At 40.0% G+C, this 27,817-nt stretch overlaps 1 protein-coding gene across 1 annotated transcript in view; it reads right to left on the reverse strand.

The window, feature by feature from the left end:
* Positions 1 to 6,997: 6,997 nt before the first annotated feature.
* The window catches only part of me1 (malic enzyme 1, NADP(+)-dependent, cytosolic), an 86,094-nt gene continuing 65,274 nt past the window's right edge, over positions 6,998 to 27,817 (reverse strand). The window contains exons 5-14 of the mRNA XM_044118151.1: positions 27,370 to 27,531; positions 22,222 to 22,325; positions 15,348 to 15,457; positions 13,150 to 13,247; positions 12,841 to 12,954; positions 11,665 to 11,770; positions 11,434 to 11,576; positions 9,929 to 10,102; positions 8,351 to 8,449; positions 6,998 to 8,249 (exon numbers count right to left, since the gene is read on the reverse strand). Coding sequence (XP_043974086.1) covers positions 8,082 to 8,249; positions 8,351 to 8,449; positions 9,929 to 10,102; positions 11,434 to 11,576; positions 11,665 to 11,770; positions 12,841 to 12,954; positions 13,150 to 13,247; positions 15,348 to 15,457; positions 22,222 to 22,325; positions 27,370 to 27,531 — 1,278 coding nt within the window. The 3' untranslated portion in view covers positions 6,998 to 8,081. The remainder of the gene's footprint in view (positions 8,250 to 8,350; positions 8,450 to 9,928; positions 10,103 to 11,433; positions 11,577 to 11,664; positions 11,771 to 12,840; positions 12,955 to 13,149; positions 13,248 to 15,347; positions 15,458 to 22,221; positions 22,326 to 27,369; positions 27,532 to 27,817) is intronic.

The following is a 27,817-nucleotide window of genomic DNA, read 5'->3' on the forward strand; positions in this document are numbered from 1 at the left end:
AGACATGGTGACAGTTTTAATAAATGTGTAAAATCAATGTTTATTTTTGTAACACAGACATACTGCAGCGTTAAGAGATTTTATCCCAGAAACGTCCTGAATTTTGTTCACCCCATCAACACTGACCAGTTTACATCCCCACAGTATGACACTGCCACCACCACGCTGCATCATGGGGTTTTCTGGACGAGTGCTCAGTGACATTCTCTTCACTAATGTCCTCTGGCAAATATACAAGTTATGCACAACTTTCTGTCAGCATGTAGAAATCCAGTTGAAATACATCAACATCTGCAGATTGACGTGAAGAAAATTGAAAATGTTCAACGATATTGATTGTTTAGCCAACAATTCTGCCATGACTCTTCCTTTTCCTCTTTATGTTATGCAGCAAAATACGTGAATGGAGTTTTTCATGAGAAACGGAGGCGAGGGGGAACACTGGCTCATCTTTTAATTAGGTTTTTGTGCCGATATCCATTCTGGTCGTGAATACGTTGATTTGAAAAGGAGCCCGGGAAAAGTTGCACGGTGGCTGCATTCCTTTCATGTTTACTGGTAACACTTAGCGATCAATACGTTTCAACTTTCAGCCAGCCACCATCAGCTCTCACAAATGTGGCTCTTTGTGCCTGAGAGGAAAGCAAAGAGAGCGGCGCACAGGTGCACAGAAAATCCTTGAGGCAGCCTGGAGCCTCCGCTGTCCAGGGGACAACAGAGGAGCCGCACGATTCCCGCCGCCGATGGTAGGTGGATGAAACAAAGCGTTTACAAGACCTTCATCCAAATAGCTTCTTTTTTTCCTCCCTCTCTCCCTTTACTTGTCAAGGCTTGTGGTGCTGGGTGTTTGTGTCGACAGTTTTATATGATTAACCTCGAGGTTTGTTTTTTTCAAACAGAAAAATCTTTTCTTTTTTTCCCTCTTTTTGTTAAGTTTCTCATACACACATACATAAATATATGTATGTGTGTATACACACAAATATATATATATGTATGTGTGTATACACACATATATATATATATATATATATATATATATATATATATATATATATATATATATATATATATATATATATATGTATGTATATATATCTCCATATATGTATATATATATATATATATGTATGTATATATATATACATATATGTATATATATATATATAAAAATTTCTTCTCACCCACTGGTGGTGATTCTTCTTCCTCTTAGCTCGGGTCCTCTACCAGAGGCCTGGGAGCTTGAGAGTTCTGTAGTATCTTGGCTGTGCCTAGGACTGCACATTTCTGGACTGAGATGTCTGATGTTGTTCCTGGGATCTGTTGTAGCCACTGTTCCAGTTTGGGGGTGACTGCCCTAGGGTCCCGATGACCACAGGCACCACTGTGGTCTTCACCTTCCAGGCCCTCTCCAGTTCCTCCCTTAGGCCCTGGTATTTCTCTAGTTTTTCATGCTCCTTTTTCCTGATGTTGCAGTCACTTGGTATTGCCACATCCACCACAACGGCTTTCCTCTGTTGTTTATCCACCACGACTATGTCTGGTTGGTTCGCCTCACCATTTTGTCTGTCTGGATCTGGAAGTCCCACAGGATCTTAGCTCGGTCATTCTCCACTACCTTCGGGGGTGTTTCCCACTTTGATCTTGGGGGTTCCAGTCCATATTCTGCACAGATGTTTCTGTACACTATGCCTGCCACTTGGTAGTGTAGATCAATATATTCTTTCCCTGCCAGTATCTTGCACCCTGCTGTTATGTGTTGGACTGTCTCAGGGGCCTCCTTGCACAACCTACACCTTGGGTCTTGTCTGGTGTGGTAGATCTGGGCCTCAATTGCTCTGGTGTTTAGGGCCTGTTCCTGGGCGGCCATGATGAGGGCCTCTGTGCTGTCCTTCAGTCCAGCTTTTTCCAGCCATTGGTAGGACTTTCTGATGTCAGCCACTTCGGTTATTTGCCGGTGGTACATCCCATGCAGGGGCTTGTCCTCCCATGATGGTTCCTCCGGCACCTCAGGTTCTGTTCCCCATTGTTTGAGACATTCACTGAGCACATTGTCTGTTGAGGCTTTGTCCCTGATGTATCTATGGATCTTGGATGTCTCGGCTTGGATAGTGGTTCTCACACTTACTAGTCCTCTGCCTCCTTCTTTGCGGTTCGTGTAGAGTCTCAGGGTGCTGGATTTGGGGTGGAACCCTCCGCATTGTTAGTAGTTTCCGGTCTTAACATCTGTGGCCTGTATCTCCTCCTTTGGCCAGCTAATTATTCCTGCAGGGTACCTGATTACTGGTAGGGCATAGCTGTTTATTGCACGGATCTTGTTCTTGCCATTGAGCTGGCTTCTCAGGACTTGTCTTATTCGTTGGAGGTATTTGGTTGTGGCTCTTTTTCTTGTGATCTCATCAAGGTTGCCATTTGCTTGTGATATTCCCAGGTATTTGTAACCTTCCTCTATGTCTGCTATTGTTCCTTCTGGGAGTGAGATCCCTTCTGTGCGGATGACCTTCCCTCTCTTTGTAACCATCCGACCACACTTCTCTAGTCCGAATGACATCCCAATGTCCGTTGTATATCCTGGTGGTGTGGATCAGTGAGTCTATGTCTCGCTTCGCTCTTGGCATACAGCTTGATGTCATCCATGTAGAGGAGGTGGCTGATGTTGGCTCCATTCTTGAGTCGGTATCCGTAGCCAGTCTTGTTGATGATTTGGCTGAGGGGTTCAGGCCTATGCAGAACAGTAGCGGGACAGCGATCTCCTTGGTATATGCCACATTTGATGGATACTTGTGCAAGTGGCTTGCAGTTGGCTTCAAGGGTGGTCTTCCACAGCCCCATTGAGTTTGCAATGAAGGTTCTCAAGGTTCTGTTGATGTTGTACATCTCTAAGCATTCATGATCCAAGTGTGTGGCATTGAGTCATAGGCTTTCTTGTAATCAATCCAAGCCGTGCACAGGTTGGTGTGTCGGGTTTTGCAGTCTCTGGCAACTGTGTGGTCTACAAGGAGTTGGTGTTTGGCTCCTCTGCTATTCACCCGATGCCCTTCTGTGTCGTGCTCATGTATTGATCCATGTGTTTGCTTATCTTAGCCGCTATGATGCCTGACATGAGCTTCCAGGTTGTGGAGAGACAGGTTATTGGTCGGTAGTTAGATGGGACCGGCCCTTTGTTGGATCCTTCTGGATCAGGATTGTGCGCCTTCAGTTAACCATTCAGGGTGGTTCCTGCTCTGTAGCAGCTGGTTCATTTGGTCTGCCAGTCGCTCATGTAGGGCAGTCAGTTTCTTTAGCCAGTAGGCATGGATCTTGTCTGGCCCTGGTGCTGTCCAGTTCTTCATACCTGAGACTCTTTCTTGGACATCTGCCACAGTGATATATATATATATATATATATATATATATATATATATATATATATATATATATATATATATATATATATATATATATATATATATATATATATATAGATATATATATATATATATATATATATATATATATATATACACATACATACATATATATATATAATTTTTTTTTCGCAGCTCAGTTTCAGATCAGCATTCAAACTGTAAAGTCACTCTTACAATAATTAGAGCATAAAGTCACTACACTGACTGAAATGAAAAAAGTAAAGTAAAAAAATAAAACAATTACAGTCAACATTAACACTAGAGTGTAGCTCAGAAATATATTTAAATTGTGTAAAAAGTGTTGATTTATGTTGTGCATACTTTATTAAAAACTAGGGCTGGAAGTAATTTTCTTAGTAATCAATCATTCTGACGATTAATTGATTAATCGTAAAAAAATTTTTTGACAGTTTACTTAACACAATATTAGAAATATATTAAAAGATGCAAATAAATAGTTAAGTTATCTTTTTACATAAGAAAATAAACATTTTATTGCCTAAAATGCATAGCATTCCTTTAGTGAGTTTGAACCAGGTGAAGCTAAGACTATGAAACTTGGGGAGATTTGGGTGAATCTTAAATTTGTTTTAATCTTAAATCCAAAATGTATATTCATTTTGTACACTTTTGGTTTAATTATATCTTTCTTTTTCTTTTTCTTTGCTAAATGGCATCTTTTGAATCTGTATACATTCCACTTGTCTATTAATCTATTACTAAAGGAGTCATCGATTATTTCAATAATCGATTTGTGACGATTAATCTGATTAATTGTGTCAGCCCTGTTGAATACACCTTACTGGTGCTGGCTTCTCACGGAGGGTTTATATACTTACATATAAATATTTGAGATTTTACTTCACTTTGGCACGACACCGTTACCAAGTTACTTCATTAAGACTGAATGACTGGAGGATGGAGCTGGTCATCAGCAGTATTTAGGCAGGCTGTGGCGTTTGGATGAGGCTTCAGACTTTACCAAGGAAACCAGGAAACATACTTAACACGGCTTCCTGTAAGTATAACTGTTAACGCTGGGTATTAAATTAGTAAAGACAGTAAAACATGCACATCTGCAAGACACCAGTTCATGCTTCCATAAAAAACAGTCACAGGAGTAAAGAGCAGCAGTTATTAAAATGTTGATTTACTCCTTTTGTAACATTTATGTGATTATTTACCATCTACATAATCTAATAAGTCTCATCAGTTCAGGTTATCAGTATCGTCTAAAGGGTTCGTTTGATCTATAAAACTCACTATAAAACATTAATCCTAAGAGCAAAAGCAGTCTAATAAACTTGATTCTGTATTTAATACATTACTGCATCCATGTGGTTCTAACCTTAGATGCATCAAACACAGCGAGGGAAGCTGAGAGCGCCTCAAATAACGTGTTAGTGCGCCCTCTGATGGTCATTTGCAAAACCTTAGAGTGCACATTCACTTGAGAGCAGGAACTTTGAGTTGTTAGGGTTTAACGACTTTCATAGCATGAGTAAGATAGAAGGCTAAGCTAACCTGACCAATATGGACAGAGAATGCAAATTATAGGCACTGGAAGTAATGGAAGCTATTCTGGTTTCATAGTTTGGTGGACATAGAGAGGGAAATGTCAAATGGAAGAGGACAGAGAGGACGGCTAGACACAGTCACACTAGCAAATATCCCCTCAGGGTTTGGTGGGGGGAGGTTTACTGATTAGCACTAATCAAAACGTCCGAGTAAGGTGCCATTTAATGAAACTGCAAACAAGGTCAGAGGGGTGTAAGGTTACAGATGCCAGTCACAGAGTCTGTCTGTGACCTCCAAGGTGTCAAAGCCCTGCAGGGCGGGGCCAAAATGTGTCAGGCAGAAGCTTAAAGTTAGCTCAGAAAACATGCAGGCAGTGCCAAACCAGCATTCACTCCATCATCCACTAAGCTGTGGATTCCCTGATTGTTTGACCTCAGTATTGTTGTGTGTGTAATGTTTTTGGTTTTCTCATTTGTTAGACAGAAACAAATGAGAAAACCCATCACCGTATTTGAATGAGTGCAACTATGACAAGTTAATAAAGCGGGAAGAGAATGTGTGTGTGATCTGCTCTAATCGTTGTGATGAAAGGTGGGACGAGTTGTAAACATCAGACTTCATCTTTTTGAGTGGTATTAAGTGTAAACGCTGAAATATTTAGCAGCAGACTTGGAATATTATCTCATTGTGTGTAAAGTGTATGTAGTGCTATATTTAATTTTAGGGGTGTTTTTTGTCTAGAGGTACACTTACAAAACTACCTACATAGTATATAAATAGATTTTAATCAATCAATGTGAGCAGCAATTGTCAGTGCAGTAATGTAACGACCGTAAACTTTTAACTTATTTTTTAGGACAATTTTGCTCATCTTGTTGATTCTGCCATGTCAACAAGAAAACAAACAAAAATCTAAAACTCGCTTGTGATTAAATCTTAAATCATTACAAAAATGTATTGCATCCATTTCAATAAGCTAGCACTATAACAATTTCCCTGACAACCACAGCCAGGATATGCCGTTCACTGAGAATGACTAGTTTAGCTAGGCTAAGCTTGCTAGTCAGCATTAGCGCTGGTGCTAAACCAGCCTAGCACTGTTAAAAAAAAGACAAGTGTTAACTTTTATGAGGTTGACACAGTCATTCCTCAACTTAAACATTTTTAATGCCTAATATTTAATGTAGTAATAAACCAATCAACTACTTAGGCCAACATCAACAACAGCTAAAAGTGACATATCTCTGAGAAGCTGAGCAAAAACATTTGTAAAATGTGACCGTCTTTAAGCTTTCTACACAAATGCGCAAAAATACTTAAATCTAGTGACAGTATTTCTGATAAATACTGGCAAAGGATCAAAACCGTCTGCAGTCTGCACACTTAAACTGGATGGTGCCGACATCGAGACACATTGATTGTGGGGGCAGAACTGGGGTTGCCCAAGGCCAAAATGGGGGGATTTAGTAGCTGAGTGAACGGAAGAAATTGGGAGGACCGAACGGCTCTGAGTGCACTGCCTGAGGTGGGACGCCAAGCACTGGATGCTGACTGGTCCGTTTGCTTACTGGGAGCACTGGCTTCAGACGGGCCTGGGCAGTGGGCCAGCCGAGTCCTCTGGTAGCCCACAGACTCTTTGACTAGTTATTGATCTATTAAATAATGTTACTCCCCACTCACAGTTTAACCCACACCCCACCATGTAGGGTTCAGTTCACCTGCTCCGTCCATTTATCTTCCATTCTGCTCATATTGTTTGTGCTTTTCTAAGGTGTTGGCTTAATTTACTTTGCTATTAAACCTGAGAAGAGAATAGTAGTTTTGATAAAATTACTAAACACACAGTTACATGAAATCACACGTGGAGTGCCTCAGTTTTGGAAATCCTTATGTCACAATGACGTCAACTGACCACTGGAGGGAGCCACAACATCATCCACACGTTTGAGAGGAACAGGGGAAAATACGGGACTTTTTCATGATTTCGTCAAGAAGAAGAAATCATGAACGTTATAGAGGTTCCTTTTTAACCTTTATAACTCTGGGAGCATTAAACTGACCAGACAACGTTTAATCAAAAACTTTTTTTAAATTTTATTTGGCAAAGTGTCTGGATTTTAGACCACAGAGTCACAAAATCACTATTACAGTACAATTAAAAAGCTAAACCATAAAATAACACCCCCCTCTACGTAAAACAAAGGGGTGACAGCAACTGGTGTAATATTTTATAGTGCAAACCAATAATGCTCAAGTTGTCTTTGGTTAATTTAAAGTACATTAATATAATCAAAAGGAAGGCTATGCAAAACTATGGCAAGCCGTTTTAACATAAATTCGGTATCGTCTGACTGTAATTACATTCTAGATATCTAAAAATGCATTTTGACCATCCAGAATGGTAATTTAAGATATCTGTATTTACATTCTGACTAGTAAGAATAATGATTCGAGATATCTTGAAAGAAATTTTGACGAGTCAAAATTTCTTTCAAGATATCTCAAATGACATCACCGATTCGTCACTGAAAGGTTGAATTGTAATTTTGACCAGTCACAATTACAATTCAAGATATCTTTAATTTAGTTTTTTCTAGTCATTATTTGCTTTTAAGATATCTATAATTTAATTTTCACTAGTCAAAACTACATTTCTCCTATCCAAAATACATTTAAGAAATCTTGAATTATGGACTCAGAGATATCTTTGATTAGAATTGTGACTAGTCAAATTTAAAATTGAGACATCTTGAATTTACTTTTTGACTAGTCATGATGTAATTGCCGACTATCTGAAATGTGTATTTCAGATAGTCAGCAATTCATTGCAGATATCTTAAACTGAAGTCTCCATACAAGTCAAAAATCTGACGTCATTTTGACTGGTCAGAATGTAATTAGAGATCTCAAATAGCTATTTTGTCCAGTCAAAATATAATTAGAGATATCTTAAATCACCAAAAACGTCTAGTCATAAAAGAATTTGAGATATCTGGAATGTAAAACCGAATTCATGTTAAAACGGCTTACCATATCTACATACATCTTTTACACCCCAACTCTCGATCCTTGGATAACATTGCACGTCAGTGGTAATAATCCCTTTTAAGGGCTTTTATTTGTTATTGTGTTTTGGTTTCTGTGTTCAGAACATCAAAGTTTGCACGACTGCACAGCTATGCAGTCCTCTGGCCACTGGTACGAGTCAATAGCGAAGTCGTCGTAGTCGGTGCTATAGCAGATCGAGCGAATGTGCGCTTCTTTGTCGGACGGCTCGGGGCGAAGAGTGGCCATTTTGTGGTGGTAGGCGTAATCCATGATCTGTAAACGGGAAATTTAGGGGGCGGGATGGAATTATACTTCTCGCTGTGTTCGCATGTTGACATGACAGGCTGGATTTGACTTGGTGCTGAGGGTCTCACCTTAGCAGCCAGTTTAAGAGAAACCTCCCTGATGGAGCTGAGAGGAGGATAGAGTCTTCCCTCGGCGAGATCCTTGTCAGTCACCTGGTCAGCAAGCACCTGCAACAAACCACTTATGTCAGCGTAAAGAAGCTAATCCAGCTACGAGGAGGAATTGCTTTCGTTTTTAAGATTATCGAGAACCTATATAAACATTTATGGAGGGAAAAAAATAGGCATCTTATCTCATAATTACAAGATTCAGATCTTGTAATTATGAGAAGAGCTTGTAATTAGTAGACAAGTGGAGAGGTGCCACTTAAAGACACAGAACGTCTGGTATTCTGTCGCTGGTATTCAGGGACTCCCACGGAGAACCATCACTTTAATGAGGGACTGATTTTAATTTTCCGAGAGTAAGAATGTACATTACCCATAGATGCTCGATAATAAACTGTTTGTGGAATGGCTTTATTCTTTCAGCATGGTAACGGAGCCTAAAGTATTGACTTCAGAATGTAATAAAACCAAATTATGCGACAACTGACGAAAAACGTAAGAAAAAAAATAAATCTTTGAACGCATTTTGTAATACTTTTGCCGCATCATGTAATATTATTATTATATTTTGAACCAATTATTAAAAATGCAGTGGTTGCTATTTTAAAAACATTGACGGCGTAATAATATGGCCAACTGGAGGAAATGAGCCATTGTTTGTGTTTGTCTTAATCTATATGCTTCTAAGAATAATCACGATTTAGATTATGAATTTTAAACATTGATCAATAAACATAAACTTTCGGTTGCCGACACTCAGACTCTTAAACTCGCATGTCATTCAAGGCAAAAACAATCAAAACACGCAACTTTTTCAACGCATCGGTTTTTACGAGATCTTACCTCGTCTCGTAGTGACGAGATACAATATCTGTTTTTTATCTATTAATTTTTTTGATGATTGCAAAAAAATAATGTCTAGTGTAATTGCAGGATTTTAAGCTACAATATTGTGAAATGATTTGTCTTATTGTGTAATGTCTCATTGCATTATGTAGCAATGTAATGAAATAAGGAGTTTGAATGTAGCAAAACATCATTAAAGCCAAGTAATGCAATAACACACACAAAACGTCATAAAATGCGTGAATGTGTTTTAAGGTGGAGGGTTCTGATGATGAGTCTGAACAGTCACCTAAAAGACAAAAACTTTGGTGTTTATTGACCAAAGTTTCAATTTAAATCTGCAACATGATCGTTATGAGAAGTGTAATTATTAGGATGTTTATGATTGTTTATTACTACATTCAATCTTCACTTCTAAAAAAATGAGCTTCCTCTGCATTTTGTACTAACTGCCGCAAATTGTAATGTCCTTACATAATATGGCAGAAAGAAGGAAAAAAATGCGTTCAAAGAATTTTACAACATTTTGCGTCTATTATCACATAAAGCCGTTTTAACAATGTCTTATTACATTTTGAAGTCCGATTTATTACATTTTAACAGCATAATAGCAAAGCCCATCTCTAAGTCCTCGCCGTAAGCCTCCATCATTCAATCCGATTTAGTGTTCCTCTACAACCGTTGGTGCATCACCTCTGCAGCAGTCAGGAAGACATCCTCAGTGATATGTCGAAAGGCACACGCGGTGACGCCCCGGCCCACGCCCGGGAAGATGTAGGCGTTGTTGCCCTGACCGGGATAGAATGTCCTCCCATCAGGCAGGGTGACGGCGTCAAACGGACTGCCGCTGGCGAAGATGCCACGCCCCTGCAGCAAGAGGGAGAGCAACGTAATGCAAGTTAACCTGTCGGCCACATTATGGACAAGTACAAACCTACATATGCTCTGAGAAATCAGCTGTGGGAATTGGGCTTACTGGTCTTATTTGAAAAGATTTCAATGTGGCTAAACCAGTGGTTCCCAAAGTGTGGGGTGCGCCCCCTAGGGGGGGCCCAGTGCCATTGCAGGTGGGGTGCAGAAAGCGGTATGGATGAATGAAAAAAAACAAAAAACAGTTACACAAAAGTGTTTTGCAGTAAAGATGGTTTGTAGTTTGTTTTGTTGCAACCTGAAGTGTGAAATAAACTTCAGTGGAGTTTGAAAACACAATATGTGTATAGGTTTATGTCTGGTTGAACAATGTGTGTGCCCAGTTGATTTTTCTTTTTTTTTTTTTTGGAGGTATTTTAGTGTAATCCATAGGGGGGCCCAGAAAATCTTTGGGAACCACTGGGCTAAACTAAGCTTTATAGTTAAAGTCATAATTATTAGCTCTTCCGATGAAAACACACTCAAGATTACCATGGAAATAAAACCATAATTTAAAAAAAAAAAGTCATACTTATGCTGCTTCCAAAACAACAGAAAACAAAATCTTCACAAAGTTTGATGATTATATTTTATAAACGTCCCGAGTTGTAAAAGGAAAAATGAAAATTGACAAGACCAAAATTTTTAGCCCTGCTCTGCTATTTATCTTTTTATTTTCAAGACAAATCCACACTTTTCGGTGTGGAAGTTGTTTCTCACAGTTAGCTATTTTAGCTGTTTTTTTTTTTTTGCAACAGTGAGGTGTTTAAAATGAAGTCAGTGCAAGAGCAGAGGTGTTGGAAGCTATTTTGAAGAACGATTGATCCAGGCTGCGACAAAGCGAGAGAGAGCAAGACTTTCAACAGAAACCTGAAAGGCTGAGAGGAGAACAGTAAGGCTGCTCTGGTCTATCCTTGTGAACCTCTAGTCTCTGTGAGTCACTGAACATGCTGGATCTGGAAATGTTGACTGCCTTTTGGAAACCTCTGAATTCAGGTATGACTCTATATTCTTAGAAGTAAACACGATGAGACTGCTGGTTTTGAAATGCCTACTTTGCTTCACTACAGTAACGACCAATATAAGATGCAAAAGCTTGTTTAAAATTTAAACTTCATAATAATTTTTGTTTGTTTTTAAAATAATAGTTACACAACGTTTTACATGGCCCATCCATTCGCACAGCAGTGTGTAGCTACCGGTGCTCCTACTATAAATATCTAATGCCTAATCATGGCAGACAAAAGAAATAATAATTACAGAGTCAACCACATTGCAGCACTGCGTACCTCTGTGAATGTGTAGCATTGCTCAGCAGTACACTCGGCTTTGCTTGTTGGATTGCTGAGGGCGAAGATGATTGGTCGTTCATTGAAGGAAGCCATGTCCCTGATGATCCGCTCAGAGAAAGCTCCGGCAACAGCGGCAACACCTGAGATTCAACAACGCTGAGGTTCAGTGGGATCCACGGTACTGAACCGTGTCTGCTGTCTGACAACATGAACAAAAGTGTTGCTCACCAATGATAGCTGTGGGTTTCAGGTCCCTGACCACATCCTCCAGGTTTCTCATCGGAGGATGCTCGTGGGCGAATCGCACCTTCTCATGGGTCAGGTTGTCCCGGCCCTAAGGATGCCGAGTGAGGGGATGAAGTTTAAAAATATCAAAGAAAAACCCAAAAAAAAAACAAATGGAACATTAATCATCGGAAAAATATGATTAACCTGCGTCTTTTTAAAAAATGGTCACAAGTAACTTTTAATCATTCATCCATTCCAAGGAAAAGTTCAAAGTGAAAACCAGGATTCTAAATTTTGTTCTTAAAAACTCCCAAATTACATTCCTTAAAGGAGCAGTATTATGTAAGAATCCGCTGTTTTGAGCTTTACATCATGTTATAGTGTTATTCTTCCATTAAAAACATGCCTGGAGTGTTGCCTTGTTTCTTTCAAGCATATTTGAGAAATCCTTTGATTTCCCATGGCAACCAATCAGTTGTGAAAAACACCTGGGTGAACCTAGCCCCGACTTTGAGACAAAGCTCCTCCTGAAAGCCTCATAAAGCGGCCCTTCTCCATGTCTCCCCCATTCAGCTCCTTCAGACTAGCCAGCAGCAACCAGCAAACACCTTGTGAAACTGCGCACCAGCTGAGCTCTGAGCTCATTACAGGAGCTACTTCTCCATGAAATGCTGGTAAAAATGTTGTTAAAGGATCACTAGAGGAGCCATGTTGTAATGACTTCCTGAAGGCGAAGATTCAGAAAGAGGTGGAGCTTTTAAAGAGATAGAGTCCCAATTTAAAGGTGTTTTATTACATAGTAAAATTTAAGTCATATTTAATATATATTTTTTAACAACTGAAGGTAAGTTTATTGATTGGGCTATAAAAACACATAAAACTGCCCCATTAACGCTATGAGACAATAAATTGCACCTTCCAACTCAAGTGGATTTTCTTAAGCTAAAATGTGAAGGTAAAAAAACTCTCCAGTGCAACATAAACCGAGGGCCACAATTCCCCTAACTGAATATTAATATGTGAAGACTTTGGATTGGAAACACACGGGGTCTCTGGCACCTCAAAAACAATAAGCTAAGGGAAATCGTTGTAAATATGAATTTCTATACCTGGATTCTGTTCGGTTTAGCTCGCGTGTGTTTGCGTGCGTGTGTGTTTTCAGGCCTACTAAGACACCTTGACGATGAGTCCCTTTGAGTCAACCATCCAGATTTTTTTCAAGCTTTCTTCTTTGCCGAGTCCCTCCTTCTCCATAGCCATGGAGATGAGCTCGGCAATTCCCATCGCTGCCTGGAAACAGCAGAGAAGGAAGGGGAGAGGAAAAAAATAATAATAAACAAAGAAGAACAGACGCAATTTTATTTTTACCCTGAAAGTTCTGGCTTCAAAACACGTGACACTGCGCCTCGTTGGTCACATTAAAGAGTAGGCCATAATTTTTTTTCATTTTTTTTTGTTTGTTTGTTTTACGACTGTTGCACGAACCTCTCCTGCCCCTTGGAACAAAATGGTGTGGTTGCTCATTTTGCTTTTGGTGATGCGGAGGGCGGCGAGGAGTCCCGCTACTGCTACAGCTGCTGTGCCTGAAGAAAGAGACCGGAGTCAATTAGACTTTTCTAACCCCGAGCTCAGAGTTTATAACATTAATGCTACTGTGCTGTACATTAAAAGACTGAGTTTCGAATGGATTTGAAAGAAACAAAAAATTGCAGGTCAGAGCTGCAGTTTAGTTTTCGGGTGAATACCGTACATGTCTTACGGTATACGTAAAAGAAAGGCCTGCGTTTTTGTCCCGAGCTAAAACTTTTAAAAGAAACGACTGTCGTTCAACGCTAAAGACTGAGCTCCTCATTAAGCTTATTAATGACATAAAGAACAACAAAATGTTCCACACTCTGAGATTTTATTGGTTCACTGTTGACTTTATTGTTCTGCGGCATCTCAGCATTTCCGTTCAGAACAGACTGATCTTTCTTTGCCATGGTCTACTGCTGCTATTGGGCCATCAGTGGCGTCACGGTGTAGAGATTCTGATGATCGATCCATAAATATCGGCCAGTGACTTGCAGAAAGTTTACACATTTGTGTCGTTTTATGGATTTATAAACTAAACTTTCACTTAACTCCTGAAGAGTTTTGTCCATCTTTGAGACCAGAGGAGACCCAAACATCAACTTCCTGTCTCGAGCTTTTCTTTCAGTGTTTCCACGTAATGTCCTTTCATTGTGACGCCATCTTTTAGGTGGAGTGCACCCGTTCCACAACCTGATGGTGCCACTGTGTTTCACAGTTGGATGAAGGTTCAGAAGATGCCCCTTTTTCCCTCCAAATGCACAGCAGTGGTGATTACCAACACTTCATTTTTTTTGTTTATTTTCATCAAACCACAGTACACATGTTCAAAACGTGAAGATGTGTCTTGACCTTTGTCTCTGTAGGACTTTTCAACCTGTCGTATTGCTTTTCCTGTTGCTTTTGGAGGAATGGCTTCTTCCTCTACGACCGTCCCTTCATCTCAGCGATAAAACAAATCACTTTAATGTGGATGAACACACGGCAGACGGCCATATTTATACACGATGAATGTAGCATCTTCAGGGACCCTCGAATGAAAGCCGAGGAAAAACCAAACCCATGAAGGGATCACAATTCTGTTCCTCATATTTTGGAAATTACTTTTTTTATTTTCCCATGATGCCACACAAGGAAGCGGTGTCCTTTAGACACATGCGCATGTAAGCCTTTGATTTTATGTAATCAGCAGTTTTCCGACGTTATGACAGCAATGCACCATAGTGACAGATACATAACCATATAACACAGTCATAGTTAGGCCGGACGCAAAAAACAATAAATTAATTAATCGCATGATAAATTAAAACAATCTCAATAATTGATCGTTTTCTCTTTTTCTACCAAAAACTGGATGACAGAAGTCTACAGTCTGGTGTTTTGGTCTCAACTAGACCTTTTTAGTTTTCTTTGAAGGACAATTTTGTTTACAGAGACTTTATCATTCATTTTATGTCTTATTTCTGCTGTTGTGTTTACTTATGTTGGATATTTAAAATGTATTCCGATTCCAGTGTTACATGTTTAATAGAACTTAAAGTTTATTGAACTTTGACAACGTGTTGCATTATTATGCCAGTAGAGTTATATTACTTTAAAATGGTCTAAAAACAACATTATTGCGTATCTTGATAACTTCCGGTGACAATTTATCGTCCAGCAAAATTTGTGATTGCGACAGGCCTAGTCATGGTATACTTAGCATATGTGGACTTCTAAATTTGAAGGAATCGTTGACGCAGTTTCTAAAATTTTGTCCGTCAATATTCTGGCAATAACTGAATAGAAACCCTTTTGATTGTCCTGACTGATGTAAAACAAGAACAGATGAGTTTGAATCAATGTGAAATAGTAGGAAAACACTAAATTTGGTTTCAAATGCATTTTCTTTCTTGTCAACTGGACGGCTTTTATCAAAAGCCTTTTACAGTGGCTTTTGATAAAAACCGTTATAATCTAACATGTGCTGTTGCTCCTCTGGTCTCTTTGGTTCCCTCGTCCTACTCATCGATCTTTTCTGCCGCTTTGACTTCACCTTTTCTCTTCATTCATCATCGTAAACCAAAACTCTTGATACTCTGTTGGTGTTGGGTGAACGGCTTCCCCGTTACCTTGGATGTCGTCGTTGAATGTGCAGTATTTGTTGCGGTACTTGCTCAGCAGTCGAAAAGCGTTGATGTTTGCAAAGTCCTCAAACTGAATCAGACAGTCCATGCCATACCTGCAAGCAGAAGACATGCATTTTATTCATAGCTAAACCGCCACGCTGTAAAGCACGCCGTGGGAGAAAACATACGCATTCATGAGGTGCGACTCAGCTCAGAGGGAGGAGCCGCCGCTCAGCAACACGAGCAGACGAGAGGAAGTGTTGACCCTTAGCTGTTAATTGAAAATTAAGCTTTGTGGAGAGAAATGCAATCAAACTTTTTCCACCTGCGCGCCGCCCCACGTGATTTTAGAACACCCCAGAAGGCGTTTTAACGAGGGAGCTCAAACACCCAATAAAAAGCCGGGTAACAAACATCTAATTTCAAGGGAAAGAGCCAAAGCAGTAAACCAGCAGGGTTCGGTTTTACAAGTTGCTGCTTAGACCACCTACACTACCCAGACAACACCTGTAAGCTTTTCAAAAAAAAACAACTCCCACACATCTCTTAACAAAACTTAAGCTCAGCACTACAAGTTTGTAAGTTAGATTCAGCAGTGACAGAGGGGAAGGCTTCCCAGGTGTCCAAGCCTCATAATAGATGATGAGGAATTTACTGGAGGTTTGCATCTGGACCTGAGACAAAGGAGTTTCTCCTCTGTTGAAACGGGAAACAAAATAATTCTCTTGTTCCTTTCATGTCATTTTTTACATCTTTTAGCCTTTTCTGTAACATTAGATATTGTCATCCTCCTAAAATAATGATAATCTTTTTTTTTTTATTCTGAAAGTATTTCAGTCAAAAAAGAAAAAAAAAACTTTCAACAAAAAATGACTTAGGCTGTTATTTTAGGAGGATGTCAATATACAACATCATTTTTAAAGGCAAACACTGTTAATAGGAACAATTTTAATGTCTTTGTGCAGAATTTTGTTCTGCCTCATTCTGGCAAACAGGTCAATAGAGTGAACAGACTGCGACTTCTACAACAGAGAAGTTTAATATTCAAAAGTTATTCTAAATATGAATATACCGATATAAAAATGACAGAGTGCGTCCATCAGAACCAGCAGAACTGATTTTGACGACAGTAAGAATGGCGGCTGCTGCTTGATAGCAGACGGACCAAAACAACTTGGTGCTCCATTCTGGAAGGAAACAGTTTGTGACTTTTCTTTTTCTGCCTTTTCTTTAATGTAGAATTGGAAAATGAAGCTGGATCATGATCAGCCATGTTTAATAATTACTAAAAAAGTTTATTTATTTCAGCAAATTCACAAGCTGAAACAGTTAGAAATTAATTTGTCTTCATTTCTGTTAATTATGATTAGTTTCTGTTAACAGCTCATGAAAATGTGGCAATTAGGATTAGACAATGACATCAGATCGATAAGAAAATAGAATGCTGAAAAACGGGCTTACCAAAACCCAATGTTTAATACCTGCTTAAGCCTTGTTGTTTTTAAAAATATATATGTTTTTTATTAAGAAGGCATTGTATTGTCAGAAAACTAACACTGCACATCTCCTTGAACACATCGCCTCCACACGATAGTGGCAGGATCAGAGTGTGGGAGTGGGGAGGTTTCTGTTTAAGGAGAAAATCTGCTCTGAACTGCGCATGTTCAAAACAAGGCCGTGGAAAGAAAACAGAAGAAGGTTCGTCTGAACTGGAAATTTAAACCAACACAGCTTCTGTTCCAGTGACAGAGCGATGGAGGAAATTGAGGACAGGCTGGATAAACATCAGCTTCCAGGACCGAGACAGTGGATAACAGAGAGAGGTGCTTGTTTTCAGAGCCATCCTTTCCTTTCTGTTTCCAGGTATTCCAGTCTCCTTTTTTACCGTATTCCTTTGTGAGGAAAGCACTGTCAGTAAAGCGGTTTCCCCACTTGTTACGGTGACTGCAGAACTGCTTAGGTTTGCAAAGTGCTGGGCGGAAGTGAAGCTAAAAAAAAAAAAGATAAATTTCAGGTGCAATAAAACTTTATGTCCTGATGAGAGACTTCTGTCCTGTGACTCACAGCAGGACACTGGACTTCCTGCCAACACCGGAGTAGCGCCGACACGAGAGAAATGTGTTTTCTATCAGGCACGCAGCGCTGCTGAGAGACGGCAACAAAGACGAGGAATTATGAGGCCAAGAATGGGAGCTATAAACTTTTCATTGTGTTTCAGCTCGAGGACACGGAGGCGGGCGACAAGCGCGGGGTGGATGTGGGCGCTGCCCTATCGCCAAGCAAAACAGCGCGGCCGCTGTTGCAAGTGAGAGGTCATGCGAGTTCACAGGCTGGCTTAGGATGATTCGGAGGAGAGCTGCGTTAGTCTGCTGCTGCTCGGGCCCGCTCACTGGGAAAGACCGAGCTGCTTTCTTTTAACTTAAGCTCGAAATAGATCTTTTAGCGCAAACCCCAATTGCCTCTCTGATTGAACATAAAATGAACGCATGCATACTTATGAGCTTTCGGTGACCACAAATTACAGAGTGAATATCTGTGATTGTGGTGTTAAACAAAGGAACATTGCCTCTCTGCTGAGGCGCTTTGTTCTGATGTAGGCACCAATAAAGATAGGGTTCTTGTTCTGCGTTTTATTTATTTTTTAACAATGTGTGTAGGGTTTGGGGGGTGGTTGCCAAAAACAAAGCTTCGATCGGTGTCTTTGTTTTGCGTCTGTAACTTTCACTGGACACTCTGGGACATAAGAAAGTCCTAAATTAAAGAAAACGACAAAGATGGAAAGATATGATTTGCTTTTATGTACTTACAGAAGAATTATGGGCAGAAACCTACGCAGGCCAAGGCACACCCAGGAGATTTAAATAGCTTAGTATTATTCCTGACCATGCTCTAAAAAGCAAATTAATCCCCGAGCAGCAGAGGTTGTCCCCAGCTACCGTAAGCACCGAAAAAAAGGTGGATTTGTGATCATTGACCATATAATTGTGTAACTTAGCATTTTGAAGATAGCTACATTTGCTTAATGGGAGCATGCCATTAAAAAACAAACAAACAAAAAAAAACCTCACAAACATTGAAACCAATAAAGGGCGACGGGGGAAACCAGTAGTCTGTCAAAGCAATCTGGGCCATTCTACCAAAACAACTGTGACTTTTACCTTCCTGTGATTTATGAGTCACCACAAGAATATGTTCAACAGTCTTAATAAAGTTTCTAAAAACTTTATTAAGACTGCTGCAGTTGTCTTAGGGGATCTTTTAGCCGACTTTAAGAATCTCATCAAGATCTACTAGAGATAATTGCAGATGGTTGATGAAAAGATATGACAAAGCAAACATTCCTCATTTCCGTGTGTTTGTTTAGTCTATAGCTCTCATTTAGGTTCCTATAGATGTAACAAGTGACTCTTTCAAGAAACTCAATCTGGTGTTATTACAGCTGAAATGTCCCACTACAGGGAAGAAGCGCAACACGTGTTTCTTTTCCTTCCAGTGCTGAGACTGGAAACTGATGAAGTACGAACCGATTCATTTAGCAGGAGCGCCTTCACGAGGGCCGGAGAGCCCAGGACGACCAAAACAAAGGTCACAGACAAGGGCACTCTGTCCAAACACAGCTGTTGAATCTGTGTGTATATCCGAGCATTTGTGTACACACACACACCCATTCATAGGATGTGTGTTACCTTTGTCCCTAAGGGGGTTTTGTGGAGGAGGCCTTAATAAATCCCCAGCTCACTCCCGTTCTCCAGAGAGCCAGCATCTCTCAGCACACATTATTTCTCAAATCCCTGAGCAGTCATTAAAAAAAAAAGAAAAGAAAAAGAAAAGACACATTCTGCATTCTTTCTCTCCCTTTCTGTTGCTCCCTCCATCGGCCTGTCTGTCTGGTCCTCACTTTTTTCAGTGCCAAGAGTTTTAAAATAGCTGATAAAATTCCTGTAGTATTTGTGTGCCAACCAGCCTTGTATGGGAAATGTCTCGATTCCCCAACCATTAACAAAAAAAAAAAAAAAAAAAAAGACAAAAAAATATTAACCGGGTTGTTCGGTTTTGAAAGACGTCAGGTTTCTGGACAAACTAAGGGTGTATTGTGGAATCAAATTCTGATGCAGACCAAACTCTGAACTCTGGTCCACATAAAAACCCGGGTTTTAGTTCATTTAAAGTAACTCTTGGTGCAGTTTGAATGCATGAATGTCAAGTGGACCCGAGGCCGCTCAAAAGCAGGAACTGGATTATGATGCAAGTCTGGGTAAATATAACCAAAACAAAGTAGCGTGTGTCCGGCGCTAATTTTACCAAACGGAAAAGAAATCCTACAACTTCTAAAATCTGACGCCACTCCATTTTTGTTTCCATTTCGTGAAGAAGAAAGTTATAATAAGTGTCTTCTTCAGTGGTTCTTGGTGCAGCGCCACAACAGGCGAGGAGGTGAACGGGTTTTTCAAAGGATTTGGTTTGTTTGTCACAGAGCAGTGTGAAAACGAAAGTATAGAAATGCCCAACCAAGGACTGGAATTGCAAATTTGTTCTTGATGCAACGGATCAGTTTCATACTTGTTCTGTTCTATATTTGCGTTAATTGTCCCTGTTAAGTAAATGAGTGGCTGAAATGAGAAGAAATATTGGGTCATCCTGCTGGACGTTTCGGATGCATGTAGGTTCAGTAAATGTATTTCATAACTCTGCACCAGTACAGCACATTTAAATACACCATCAGCAAAAAGTCAATGTAATTAGGAGAATAACAGCCAATAAAAAAAATAATAAAGAAACTGAAACTGTTGATAGAACAATAGATTGACTATCTTGGTCAAACATGGAAAATAAAAAACTGCAACAAACCTTCCGAATGGTTCAGAAAGTGCAATTAGGGATTAGGGAATACCAGATCTAGAATTTTTTTTAAATATCGGAACCGATACAGATATTAAAATCGGATCGGTGCATCTTTGATTTAAACTGTTAATGTGTTTTTGCCTGGTGTTTAAATGTATCAAACCAGAGCAAGAGTAAATTCTCAAAACTCCAGAGCATCTTCTTTCTTTCTTTGCTGTGAGTGTGTGTAGTCATGTTACTGGGATCATTGAGAAAACTCAGGAGCTAAGCTGGACGGCCTCGAACCAAACACAAGACTACATCGCTAATCGATCCCCCCGAGTGAGGGGCAGCTTCGACTGAAAGACTAAAACTAATTTTATCCCAGACTTCTGCTCATCGATGATGACTCAGTGTGGAGTATTTTAGCCCTGTTTAGATTCTTAGAAAACTAAATGTGAATTTTTACTTTGGAGCTATAATCATTCATTGAACGTCTGAGCCCATAATTATTCATTTTCCGCCAATCTGGCTCCGGTGGGGAGAAGAAGAAGAAAAAAAGAGGCAACTCTGTTCCCTGCATTTGGGAAGCTACCCGGTTATTAAAGTCATGGTTTCCTGTTGCCAGCTGGAGCAGACCCAGACCCAGACTTCTCTCCCTGGACTGCAGTCTCTGTGGGTTGAGAATGAGGCTTCAACAGGCCAATGTTTGTGCACGCATGGCTTCGTGACACATGGGCACAGACATGATGGTACGTGGGGGGAGGAGTGTACGAAGGTTCTAATCAGAAACATGACTGCAGGAAACACACGGGGTAATAATCAGACCAACCAGAGTCAATCAACTCAATCAATTCCAGCTCCTCAAAGGAAGGTACAGCTCAGATGAGAGTCAATCAAATAAGTAACACGTCCAAGCAGTAAACTTTAACAGAGGCTTGTGCAGGCTAGTTAAAGAAGAAACAATGAGCAATATAAAAATTTTTAATGCATTAACATGGCAATATAAAACAACATTAAATATGTTTTTTGACTGGAAAGGGGTTTACGTACTTTTCCTGGATCCTGTTACCAGGATAAGCAGAGAAAAACCACAAAATAAAGGTGCCTTTACCCTACTGTACTCCCGCTCTAGCATCCTCAAAACACTCTTCAGTGAGGGAGTTAATGAATGAGGAGGACTCCACAGTAGCCATTTTCAGTATCAGTGTGGTGTTTAAACTGAAGTCAGAGGAGGCATATAGGTGTAAAAAGCCTTTTGACAGAAACGTCCCGTAATGTCTGTCATCTATTTAGAGAGAGAGCAAGAATTTCAGCAGGTATCAGGAAGGCCTAATCCAGTTCAGTAAGGTTTCTCTGTTTGAACTATCTAAGCTTCAACTTTTTGTCTTTAACATGCCAATAGTCTTTCGGAAGCCTCCAAGTTAAGGAAAGTATCAACATTATAAAAGGAATCCACAAGTCCAGGAGATTCAGTTTGATTAGGGACCAAAACTGCAACATTGTTACATTTTTGGCAGGTGCGGTTCACTTTCACACTGCACTGTGTCAACCAAACCAAACCCCTTGAGCCACTTGTTCCCCCCTTCCAAGTCAATGGGAGAAAGCGCAGACGGAGAACTGGAAGGGGATAATAATCGAGAGAAATTGTCCAGGAAGGCAATGGCTAGGCTACATCTCCCCAAATGCATTCGACTTTCAAGGCAAGCTAACCAGAGTTCAATGAAAGTGATTTAAACCACACCAACAGGGTGCTATCTTATATAAGATAATTATATCAAATGTCAACACTGTATTCATTTTGTCTGTTGTTTAAAACTACAACTAAAACCCTGTTTTATAGTGTCTGGTCTTTCACAAAATTATCCCATAGTCATTAATTTTGAGGTAAACTCCAGACCTCTGAATCCTGCAACATCTGGCCACTTTGCATGCTAAACTGCTTAACATTTTTCTTTTAAGGGCCCTGTGCGATTACTGGCCTGAAATGATGATAGCAGACAGAAAAAAGGAAGCGGACAAATGATGCCTGGAAGGGTCAGTGCGGTCATCGTACCTGTCCGAAACAGCTTTCATAAATTCATCAATCAGGTCATCGTAGGCCTGGCCTCGGACTCTCTTATGCCTCAGCCCGATGTAGAGGGGGTCCTTCAGTAGTGCCTGGAAAATAAATAAGTAATAAAAAAAAATCAATACATAAAAGAGGTGCAAATGGATACCAGATATTTCTTGAGACTTTGCAACATTAATTTTTACTGAGCGTCCTGCTGCTGAGCTTGCACACCTTTCAGTGAGACTTCACAGAACTTGCTCTGCAAATGCAATTCGCACCAGATTAGCAGTCCCAAAAATTACTCAGTGATTCTACTGAGTAATTTTTGGGAGCAGGAGTACTGCTTTTTAAATAGCAGTACTCCTTCTGCTATTTAAAAAAAAGAGAGCAGAAATACATCTCTGCATGAGCTCTGACTAGTATTCCTACAGTGTTTGGACCTCTGTCATGACAGCCATGTGTTATAGTGAGTGAGAGCGGTTCCACCTGTGACATACCAATCTGCACTTCTCAGACTTAAGCAAATCTTTCAGTCAAATGATATGGTCATAATTTATGAAGAGTGGTTATTATAACTATGCAGCACCAGAAAAGCTGTGTGATCCCTCAAATTGTGTTATTTTTGAAAAGAGCATGCATGGCTTTAAATCTGTAGGAAACAAGTTCAGATTGGGGACAAACCTAACCCTACTTTAGATGCCTCTACAACTTTCTTCCTGACCCGTCTACTTTCTTCCTTGTTCTACATGATGTTTTTTCCCCATGTTCAGGCCCTCACTGAACAGCTGCATTTATATTGAAATTAAACTACCACAACATGGACTCTATTTACTGATTGGGAGACTTCTGAAACAAGATGTTTCCGCAGGATTTAATTTCAGAGTATGACAATACAAATCACAGTTTGGTTAAAGCAGAGTAAACGGGGCTGATGTAAATGCAGCCTCACCGTTTAAGCTGCTTACTGGTTTTGTTTGACATGCATCCTCTTGGAGAAAGTTTACCTGGGATGTACGAAAGTTAACGTTTTGTCCAAAAAGGTCAGTGAACTGCTCTGCAGCTTAGTCATGCCGTACTGGCATAGGCAGCTCTTTCTTCTAGACATGTCAAATTAAAGGCTGCCATGAAGATGGGCATGACTTTGAGAAGACATAAAGCAAACTTTCCATGGCATGGTCAACAGTCAGTACATCCAAGAACAGCTCAAAGAGCTTACGCTGGACATTTATTTAAAGATGGCAACTCATTTCCTGGCATGTCCTTAACAGATAGTTATAGGGAGGGTTTGGCCGAGTTCATTGGTAACTAAAGCAGGGGAAACCTTTTTCTGGTAAGTAAAATTTATTTATGTAGCGGTGTCATTATGGCGTTTCTCAAGGAAACTGGTTTTATGTCATTGTGAGATTATAATAAGAATTTAAAACAAGCAATGCAAGAGCTTGGGAAAGAATGAAAAACTCGATGAAAGGCGGTTGATTCTATGAGTTCATTTAGAAACGGGGACCAAACCTGCTTCGTGGGTGAAAGAGAAGAAGCCCTGAGTGGTTTTTAAAGTGGTCCGATCTCATTGACCTGTGATGAGCTGCTGACATGAGTTGTCTTTCTGGCCTAGATTATCTTCTGTTATTTGACTGAGCTGTCCTTTCTATTCTACAGGCCTCTTTCTCTTGGAAATTAAACCTCTCATGAGAGGCAAGGCTGTCTTTGCTCACTAAGGCAACTATTGTCAAAATGTCAGCTTTAGGGATAGTGATATGATGTGTTAATATTAATATTTAATCTATTACTTTATTTGTCCTGCTTGACAAAGTTTCAGCAGTGAAGAAGTTTATGTTACAAATTGGGCTGAAGCCTTTAATCTCAGGAAAGAGATACAAGAAGTCATGAGATCCATAACAGCCAAGAACTTTCGCTGTAAAGTCCCATCAGTGATCCACACACAAACAGCACATTGTCCAGGATGAAATGGTACACTCATGAGCCAATGTTTGCGCTGAGCTTGGTTCTAAAGTCGTTAGACTGAGTTCTGTCTGTTTCACTCATAATTTCTCTCTGACAGTGCAAGCAGGGCAGAAGGACAGGGAGACATCTAAAAAGATGTAATTTATTTTGTAAAGACAAGAAACTATGAAATATGAGGTTAGAATTACAGTTTTGGAAGTGCTGAAATATTTTGTTACTTTGGATATAGTTAGTTTTCAAATGCAACATATAGTTAAAAATCAAAAAACGGATCGCTAACCACAACACCATGGAATGTCGGATGGCAAACGGACAATGCTTGTTTTGGTTACTACCTAAGAGGGGCTGTTTTTCGAGGCCCCCTGCAATGCATTGCCCGTAACTCCTTGCCAGACATGCATTCGATAGTAACCAACCACTTTACTGGCTAATGGATGGTTGGTTCACTCCCATGACCACTTTGGGCTTCAATGATGCACCACAGATCCAACACTGTCTGCACGCTCGCATCTTCACCCAAGTTTAGAAATGTTGCTATCGAGTCAGGCTAATTTTTCCTTATTCTTCACCATCATTTTCAGGTCTACTTGCTATGTGGGTAATTGCAGCTGTGAATGATCCCTCCTGTAATCCAAAGAATGAGGATTAGCAATAAAAATTTGTGGTGCAACTATTTAAAAAAGGTCAGTTTTAAAACTGTGCCTGGCTACTTTATGCCTCAAACGACGTCACATTCTGTGCAACCTTGATCAGACTGGTAGGCAGGCTGGGTAGGCAGGCTCTCCTTCATAACAAGGAGGTTTCCATCTTCCATGCAGGAGGGTTGTTATAATATCCATTGAAAATTAAAAATCCTGCAACAAACGCTGCAAAACTATGTGCCTCTGTCCTCAAAATACAAATGCTAACCAGCTGCTGACTTTACAAAGATAAACTGTCGCCTGGCTCATCCAGCAAAAACCACAAAGTAAATAAGTCCTAAAACCTTAAATTATAAATTTGAAGAAAAGAAACTTCAACATTGTGGGATCTGTCTGTATTCATGTCTCTCTATTAATCCCTACACCCATTCAAGGACAAACATAATCCTGTAATAGCAGTCATTTTAATAATTAGCCAAAGCAACCACTGCCTCGTACCCTCCCTCCCGCTCTTCCCCCATTATGTGTCCAGAATCGGGGCTGCAGAGTGAAGCAGGTTACCAAGAGGCCACATCCTAGCCTGCCGTCTTCGTGAGGCTAGTCGAGAAGAGCTACACACACACGCCCACTCACAAAGCAGCTCCATTTACCCAATTACATCCCATTTAGCTTGTCATCCCTTCAGAATGGCAGAAATAAAGAAACCTCTACCAGGGCTTGGCAGAATACAGTGAAATCTCAGTTATAAGCGTTTCCAGGGCAGAAACCAGAAAGCCCGATATATGTGCTCATGCATCTATGTGTGCACAGTGTCCTGCGAAAATATTCATACCCCTTTAACCTTTCTGGAAACTTTAATGTGTTTAATTGGGGTTTTATGTGCTGTTAGGTTTCATCCCCATTCAAGATGTTGAAGACTTTGGGTTTTAATCGAAGTCCTGAGAAACAATTAGCTGTGCCACTGAAACTATTGCATGCTGATTACACTTGCACTTATTTATGTTTTTATGAAGTCCATCTGAACTGCACAAAGGTAAGGACTAAAAACTGGAACAGACTGATGGCTGAAAATGGCCAGAAGCAGTATACATGTGCTGTTATTCAAGACGGGAAACATTATGTAAACATTTTCAAACATTAATATACTCTTAATAATGTAAAAAAATAAAAATAAAAATTAAACAATGAGAGCAAAGCTCATATTCCATCTGCTAGGGTGACCAGATTTGGGTTTCTGAAAAGGAAACCCAAATCTGTGTGTGTGTGTGTGTGTGGGGGGGGGGATCGGCACACATAATGCAACGTGATTGGATTTGGGGAGAAGGGCGTGACTAATCTGCCATACAAAGAAACCTGGAATGGAGTAGTGGAACGGAGTGGCAATGTAATCACATTGCACTGTAAGCTATGTAATGTGTTTTGAGGCAGTTGACCAAAATCCCAGACGATTTTTAAATTCCCCCCGGACAATTTTTTAGGTCTGAAAAGTAGGACATGTCCGGGAAAAAGAGGACGTCTGGTCACCCTACATATACAAAACATCCTTGCAGTATTTATTTTTTGTTTGAAAAACATTACTAAAAGTTTGTTATCATAGGCTAAATTTGCGTTGCGTCTATGGACTTGAGAAAATGGTGATAAATCTAAAAATCAAGTAGAGTTTTGGGATAGAGAGACTCAAAGAAAGAGGTCAAGAGCTGCAGCAGAGTTACTGCAAATGATGTAACCCTGTAAAGACTGAAAGCTAAAGTGGATGATTTTACAGACCAATGAACAATTTTACTCTCAATTAAGTTTGAACGGCATTAAAATAACTGACTATTATAACTTTTGTGTGCTTTTTTTGGGGCGGGGGGTAATATGCTGGTATTTTTACGGCTGAAATGGAAACGTTTCCTGTAAGCCAAATACTAATCAAATGATCAATGGGAAAGTTCCATCAGATTGTGACCTTATGATTGATGAAAAACTGTAACCCAGAGGGCGGCATAAAAGAAAACAACAACAAAATTAACCAATTATGGACACAACTACGACTCTCCAAGCTGCTTTTTCAGCACAGACTGGTAGAGAAAAAAAAAGGTACTTTCCCAACTGGCATGGGCAGAGATGCTTACCTCACCAAAGCACAGAGTGTTTCCTGATTGTAAACTGTGAAATGTGTTAGCTACACTTGGCTGACCTCTGAGGCATGACTAAGCAGGAACAATAACTTTACTTCTTTTTAAAACAAATATAGCCTTGTTAAATATATAATGTACATTTGTATTTGGATTTCCTCCCTCCCCCATCGGATCATCAAATGCATCTTTAAAAATCAGGCAAAGACAATTTGAGTGAATTCAAATGAGCAGTTTTGAAATGATTCTTTTATTAAGGGAAGAGGTAGTCTAAAACCGTATCGCTAGGTTGTTGAATTCTGAACAAAACTGGATTCTATTTAGGGTGTTCAAGTGGAAAGGGCTGAGTAAAAGCACCACACTTCTCACATTTTGATTTGTGCTGAATTTTCAACACTGCGTCACATTTTTGAGACGTCGCTGCTTACCTCGTTGTCTGTGCCGACATCCAGCATGACGGGCAGGCACTGCTGGGGAGGCATTCCCCCACAGGCCGTGTAGAGGGCCAGCTTCCCCACTGGGATGCCCATGCCATGGCAACCCAGATCTCCCAGTCCTAGGATCCTCTCTCCATCCGTCACACAAACAGCCTGTCAGTCAACACAACAGTCAGAACGGTACCACTCCTCTATTAGAACTCTCAGCTAACATATTTGTTAAAATAAAACAAGGAAATACTCTAATATCCATATTTTGCATGTTTAAAAAAAGCAATTGGATTTTGACAAATTAAACGGTGGCCTTGACTTGCCTAAAAATCGAAATTTTTTTCCTCCATTCTCTCAGATCTGGTATGTATGTTCACGCATGTTTCCCCAGCAGAGTTTCCTCTAGATGCAATTGATGGTGCCACCACACCTTCAGAATGATGTACGC

The sequence above is a fragment of the Gambusia affinis genome, linkage group LG05 (genome assembly GCF_019740435.1).
Source record: "Gambusia affinis linkage group LG05, SWU_Gaff_1.0, whole genome shotgun sequence".
Lineage (NCBI taxonomy): Eukaryota > Metazoa > Chordata > Actinopteri > Cyprinodontiformes > Poeciliidae > Gambusia > Gambusia affinis.